General features: G+C 42.9%; 1 protein-coding gene across 2 annotated transcripts; it reads right to left on the bottom strand.

Moving 5' to 3' along the window:
• Window positions 1–3,684: 3,684 nt before the first annotated feature.
• On the bottom strand, window positions 3,685–6,734 carry PSMD10 (proteasome 26S subunit, non-ATPase 10). Of its 2 annotated transcripts, XR_003379690.2 has the most exons (6): window positions 6,574–6,734; window positions 6,387–6,485; window positions 5,322–5,468; window positions 5,048–5,214; window positions 4,181–4,313; window positions 3,900–4,037 (listed from the first exon to the last, which is right to left on the bottom strand). XR_003379690.2 is itself a non-coding variant. In XM_005484469.4 (5 exons), exons 1-5 carry the CDS (start codon window positions 6,685–6,687, stop codon window positions 3,884–3,886), a joined length of 681 nt encoding a protein of 226 aa, XP_005484526.2. In that variant the 5' UTR covers window positions 6,688–6,734; the 3' UTR covers window positions 3,685–3,883. The 2 variants fall into 2 exon arrangements, 1 of the variants encoding a protein (XP_005484526.2); XM_005484469.4 differs by lacking the exon at window positions 4,181–4,313 and having other exon boundaries at window positions 3,685–4,037.
• Between the last annotated feature and the right edge of the window lie 68 nt (window positions 6,735–6,802).

Here is a 6,802-nt window from a genome sequence, read left to right as displayed (position 1 = left end):
ATTACTGTTGTACACAACAGAAGCTGGAAATCTAAATCCTTTGCAAGGCTGTTCCAATAGGCATGCACAGCATCACATTCCTCATGACACACAGATAAAGCTGCTTTCAAAACTTAGGAGTGATGCTGCCTTCTGTACAACACATGAGTTTTAATTGCTTCCTCTGTCTGAGATGATTTAAATCTCTTTCCAGGCTAGTCCTACCCACTAAGCAACAAACTCAGGCTACTTTTCTTCTGGTCTCTTATCCCAGTGTACCAATCTATCTTCTGTAGATGAAAGCATCAAGAGGGAAGTAAGTGGTGCACAGCACACCACCAATGACACTGAGAGCAGCAGTTGAGCCATGAGTGCCCTCTTGGAAGAAGAAAAGGGAATTGAACCATACACACCTGGGTCACCAGACAATCCTTCTCCCTGGGCCTCATTTCTAATGTTATACAAACTCAGTTTTTCATAAAGGCAAAGATAATGCTCCCAGAAAAGCTCAAGGACCATTTGCTCAGGCAAATGCAGACCCACAGCCTTGTTGATGCAGGCAGACACTGCTTTCAGTCTCATGCACTGCAGGAGAACATATCTGGCTCAGAGATCTCAAGTTTTTTGGTACTTAAGTCTTTCATAGGATCTAATATTTTTAAATCCTTTGGTGACTGTTCCTAGACTATAAATATTAGTTATATGCAACATTTATCTTTAAGATTTCTGGGCTAAAATTTTCAGCTTCAGTTCCTACAGCTCTAAGTATGTTTTTCAAAATAGAGACTTAAAAAATATATATAAAAGGAAAAAAAAAGGGGCAATATTTAAGGATGTACGGCATGAGATCCTAGTTAATATTTATTTTGGATCTTCAAGCATAATTGTTTTCATTGCTCCTTCCTCAGTTTTCTGACTTCCAAATATTTTTGTTTGATAGGTGTGTCCTATCAAAGTGTTAGCTTCCTTCCAGACTAAAATAGCATTAATGGTATTCTTCTAGCACTATTTTAGCCAAAAACTGTTTGTGCCAGTCTGTGAGGGTCACACCCTTGATAATACCAATACTGCCACGTTGTAGCAGTGGATCCTCAGACTCCTCTCTCCCCAGAATATCCAGGGTAAATCTCAAATTGGGATCTATACAGAAATCTTCTTAACCAGGCAGCTCTTATTGACTCTGTGCCAGGCCAAATTCCTCCCTCCCATCCTGCCATCCAGGTTAAGCAGCTTACTGAAAAGATCTGATATTGACAGCCAATTTGTGCAAACCTGCAGGATGATGACATTAAACACACTCAGAAACAGCAAAGGAACCGTCAGTACCACCTGCTGCTCTTTGGGTGCTATTTCTTACTGAAGGTGTTTCCTGATGATATAATTCAAATAAATTATTGGTCCAAAGGCTTGGCTGACAACAATAATTTAAAATACTTTATCTGACATTCCTAAGCATTCTTTTACTCTTGCCCTTCATAGGAAAAGATTAATGGCTTCTTGTCACTGATATAGTTGCATTAGCTCTTCTAAAGCTATTTCCTGCATGTATGTGTTCTTGTCACATTGTTCTTACTGCTACACCTTTCCAGCTTCCACACCTCTGCACAGCACTATTGTGATTCAAGAGGGGACTCTATTATGTGGTCAGATTTCTTTTAATCTTTCCTTCATCTCATTTCCCAAATTTATCTGCTGGTATTCCTTACCTAACTTGCTACAGTAAGATAGGAGCTTATGCTGGTGAAGTTGTCACTAACTTCTGTAGATGGTACAGCCTTCCTAGAATACCACAGGTTTTATATTTGTTCAAAAAGTAGAAATTGCTCAAGTTGTGTTTAAGTTTTTATACAAAAGAAAGGAACAATTCAACACATTCTTGACTAATGACTCCTCTCACACTTCCAACCACCAGTGAGTAATAGATGGTAGTAAAAAGGCAAAATAAGAAGCAAAACAGGCTGCTGGGAGTAAGGAGATAAGGAAAATAACATGTATTGGAAAATAACATGTATTTGGAGTTTCTTACCCTAGTGTGGTGTTTTCTGTAAGCCTTCTGTCAGATGTTTGTTCTCATTTTGGTGTTTATCTGAAGTTTATTAAGAAGGATGGGGCACCATTCCCAGCTCCCCACTGATACTCTTGGCAAAGCACAAGTCCAATTAGGTACTGATCCACGGTGTGTAGCTCTAAAACCCTGCAGAGCTATGCAGGATGCACAAACATTTTTCAGAAATAAGCTTTAGATACTCCAACAGTCTGTGCTGCATGGCCCATTTATCTTGCCATAGGGAGAAGGGATCATTAATATGGAAACCAAAAACTAAGCTAACATTTCATTCAAGCCACCATCTCCTAAGGAAGCAGATTTACAAAGGTACAGAGCAGGGTTTTTGCTATGCAAAACCAAGAATGAACACAGAACTCTTAGCTTCAGCTGCTCTCCAATCAAATTTTCAGCCATGCCTGTGCAATATATAAGAAACATTTACTCAGTCAGCTTCCTCCCTCAATCAAGGTCTGCATGGGCAGTTTACTGTACAGGCAAGTTATCCCTCCTGCTCTTAATGAGTCCCCTCAGTGAAATTTAACCTGCATTTTGTGCTCTAAGATACATTTAAAGTCCTTGGTGAAGGTATTTGTATGGTTGTAAGTTTCTGTGTTGCTTATCAAAATTAAGTGCATTACCTTAATCCCTACAAGTCAAACTGTAGAAACTGCCAGCTTGCATTTCACCCTTTCCTTGAGGCTGAAGAGCAAACATGTTGCATTTCCATACTGTGTAACGGATGGCAGGGTTTCATCTTGTTGTTCACACCCCAAACATACATAGGATGTATGTAAGAAAACCAGTATTTTCTAAATATGTCAGTTTAATAAAGTTTTATAATACAAAAGACTGTTGTTTAGGAAAGTTCTTTATTTCACACAATTTCATTCTTTGTTCAAGTGGAACTCTATCCACCAGTGTCAAAAATTATCTTAACAACATCAGGACAGGAGGTCACTTTTCAGGCTCTACTTTGTTAGCTCTGCCTTGTAATAACTTAATATCAGGATTTGCCATGAGTAAATAAAGGTTAAACCAGGCTTCTGTTATAAAATAAGATGGTAAACTGCAAGTGTCAGTGCTGCATATGGGAGTCAAAGAGAACAGAAAAAGAAACCTTCAAAAGGAACAAGAAGAAAAAAATTAAAGTTGAAGTACATCCCAGAGGAGTATCCAGAGCCATCCATTATAAAACAGTGTATTTGCAGAGGTAACCCTGAAACTGTGCCTGCATTCTGCAAGCAGTCCAGTGCACTTCATCAAATACATGTATTAAAGACTTAGAGAAAAACAGGGTAACAACCAGTAACAACAGAAAAGCTTTAAACAATACACCAAGAGTAGCAAAAATGGATACAATTATCTAAGTAACTAAGCAAACTGCATTCCACAAAGAGAAATACAGTGTAGCTTAGAATCATCTGGAGAAAGACAATCAGTACCCACAAAACACAGACAAAACCCCACACACAAATCACAAAAGCTAAGAGAAAAAACAAAGACTCTAGAAGAAAACAAATTTGGATTTAAATGGCGAAAACATTTTTGGTCCTGTTTCTTGAAAGAAATAATTCTAAACTGGGATCTGAAGTAGAAAGAATACCACATTTATACACATCACACTGTAAACTGAAAGAAAACTGCAAGATATTGAAAAATACTTTAAAGTCAGTGAACAATTTAATTAACAGGAAGTACAAAGAGTTGTTTTGGCACTGCACTTGAAGGACAGCCTCAATAAAAACATTTCATTACCATGCTGATACCATACATGACATCCCAGGTGAACTATCAAAATATGAAGTCTGCAATCGTAAGCAGAAGTGCAACAGGAGACAGACTCAAGTGAAGCCCCCTCTAGCCTTCCACCATTCTTTTAAGGATGGCTCCCAGGCCACCCTTGGCCACTTTCAGAGGGGTCAGCTCTTCTTTATTCTCAATGTGAATACTTGCACCATGGGACACCAGCAGCTTTGCCTCCTCCACTCTCTCTTCATCGCAGGCTAAATGGCTGCAGTGAGAACAAGAAACCCACAGCCACTGTTAAACTCTCCAAGCTTGTAACAGAGCAACAATTACACCTTGTCAAAATGACAGTGTCAATGCTGGGGGGAGATACATCTGAGAACAACAAATCCACAAGCAGCCAACTACCTAGACAGATTCCAAAGCTTGCTGTCCAGTCCCTCTGCTGTCATTAAGCAACTCAAGAACATTCCTCCTGCTGCTCTCCTTGCAATGTTAAGACAGTTCTTTGGGTTAGGATTTGGCTCTGCAGTCAGCAAAGCTAAAGAGAACATAATCCATGGTGAGAATGGAAAATGGCAATCTCTATTAAATTGAAGGTGAGAAATAAATTGTCTGATGCTAAAAAGTAATGAGTTATTGCAAATGCAGCAAATGCTTGTCTCCATTTGGCACAGTGTCCTAGGAAGAACTGTGTGCATTCCAAGGCCATACTGGGATTTATGTACAGCTAAAACTTACTGCTTGATTTTATTCACAGCAAAATCTGGATTCCACTGTGGTTTTGACACCAACTTCAAAGTAGCTGTAACCCTTACAGATTCAAATTGATCTCTAAGGTAACAATAAGCATTGGGCTGATTATATTTCAATTGCTGATTTTCTTTAGAGAGGTGAAGAAAAGCTTCTGAAATGAGTTCTTGCTTGGCAGGACAGAGTAGACCAGCCTGCAAGACCAGTTTCCTCTGACTCTGATGCCATTAGCTCACTTTCTACCCCACAGCAACAACCAATGTATTCCAGATGAATACAAAATGTGTTCTACACTCTTTAAGTGGATGCAGTAACACAAGGTAAAGTATGCATGCACAGACCACTATGGTAAAATACTACGTATGACTTTCTGAAATACTTTTTAATTGCACAGGGATGTGAAGCAAGAGTGTATTTTGAAGCAACAAAAAATTAAAGAAAGAAAAAGACATTGAAATAATGGAGTTGAATTTCACAGAAATTACTCTATATTAAGCAAAATAAAAATAAAAAATTACTTACAGAGGAGTATTCCCTTCAGAGTCCCGGATATCCAAAGTTGCATTGTGCTGCACAAGGATCTGTACCATTTTTAGGTTTCCTTTGGATGCTGCTCTGTGTAACGGGGTGGATTCAAAATGATCTGCTGCATCTGGATCTGCTCCATTCTCCAAAAGCATGATTGCAATCTGAGCATGTTGAAAGAGAAAGGAGCAGGGGAGGAGGATGTGGGCTTAATACACCTAAATCCTTCTTCCAAGAACACCACCAGCTCCAGTAGCTTAGGTAAACATACCTCCTGCTTATTTTTGGAGGCTGCATAATGCAGGGGTGTGCAGCCATTCTGATTGACAGCATTTACATGAGCACCCTTAGCAATGAGGGCTTTCACAATTTCATCACGGCCTGCTGAAGCAGCAATGTGCAGGGGAGTCCAACCAGCCTACAGAGGCAAGAAGAAATCCACATTATTCAAACCATGAGTTTCAGGCAGAAAAACATGATAATGTACAACCCAGACAAACCTGAACTACTCACACTGCTCATATTCTTACCAGTGCAAAGCTAAAATACTACTGATTTTCATTAGATGCAAGGCTCATGTCTTCTTACACCCCTGCATTCAGTACCTGGAACAAGCTGCCAGTTAAATGACAGAAATCACTTCTGCTATGCAGTAATGCATGGTATCTTTGCAGAACACTTTGTCCCTGCAGAATTTACACTAATGCCTTTTTAAGAACAAACAGCAGTAGTAGAAAAGAGTGTTAACAACTTTTTCTATATCCTACTCTCTAAACTGATGAGACATTTCCTTCTTTATGGGTGACATTTAGATGCTTTGTAATGGATACAAATATTCCAACTCTTCCTCTAGAACAAGAGCAGGCCATCTCCTTTCCAACTGTGAAACCACTGAACCTGCATCTGCTTTATTAATGCCTTCCCCAGTGTGAGAGATCTTCAGGCTGCCTCATGATTTGGCACAACATATTTGAGAGATCTCAGGGAGATAAAGGCAATGTGAAAACCCCAAAATCACCCAAACACCCCTGGTTTTGCAGCTTCCTTCATAAGTACAGCTCTCCTAGAATTCCAGGACAATAAGCAGGTCTCAGATCTCCTCCTCACGCCTATTTCCAAACGTGGAATACTTCCCACAGAGCAGCCGGGACCTGCCCAAGTGCCAGACATCGCCCGGGGGCCGCGGCCGGAGGGGGCGAGGGCGAGGAGGGAGCGGCGCAAGCGGCTCCGGGCGGGCTCCGGCCGCTGTCAGAGCCCCTCTGCGGCTGAAACCGTGACAGCAGCGGGCCCGGCAGCACCCGCGGCCCCGGAGCGCCCCGCGGTCCCTCAGACTCACATCGTCCTTGTCGTTGACAGGCACGCCGAGCCCGAGCAGGAGCTCCGCCACGTCCGTGTGTCCCGCCGAGCAGGCCCAGTGCAGCGCGGTGCGGTGATCCTGCGGGAGGGAAGCGGTCAGCGGGGCAAGGACGGGCAGCGGCCGGCAGGAGCCGCCCCCAGGCCGCCCGGGGCCGCAGCCGGCTGACCTGGTCGGCCCGCGTGGCCTGGGCCCGGTCGCGGAGCAGCAGCGCCCGCAGCTCCTCGAGGCGCCCCGCGAACGCCAGGTTACACACGGCCACGTCCGACACCGCGCCCTCCATGCTGCCCCCGCGCCTGCCCGCCCGCGGGGCGGGGCCAAGCCCGCGAACCGCCAATCAGGAGGGCGCCGGCGCCCAGTCCAGCCAATCGCCCCTGCCCGCCTGCTCCTCTCGCCGC

The sequence above is a fragment of the Zonotrichia albicollis genome, chromosome 14 (genome assembly GCF_047830755.1).
Source record: "Zonotrichia albicollis isolate bZonAlb1 chromosome 14, bZonAlb1.hap1, whole genome shotgun sequence".
Taxonomy (NCBI): domain Eukaryota; kingdom Metazoa; phylum Chordata; class Aves; order Passeriformes; family Passerellidae; genus Zonotrichia; species Zonotrichia albicollis.
Note: the sequence above shows the minus strand (reverse complement) of the source record. Positions and strands in the feature narration are given on the sequence as shown.

Coding starts and splice junctions, on each gene's coding strand:
- PSMD10 (XM_005484469.4), bottom strand. CDS start 6,687: ATGGAGGGCGCGGTGTCGGACGTGGCCGTGTGTAACCTGGCGTTCGCG. Junction 5,469..6,386: donor CTGTCAACGACAAGGACGAT/GTGAGTCTGAGG, acceptor TTGCCTCTGTAG/GCTGGTTGGACTCCCCTGCA. Junction 4,038..5,047: donor TCTGAAGGGAATACTCCTCT/GTAAGTAATTTT, acceptor TTCTCACTGCAG/CCATTTAGCCTGCGATGAAG.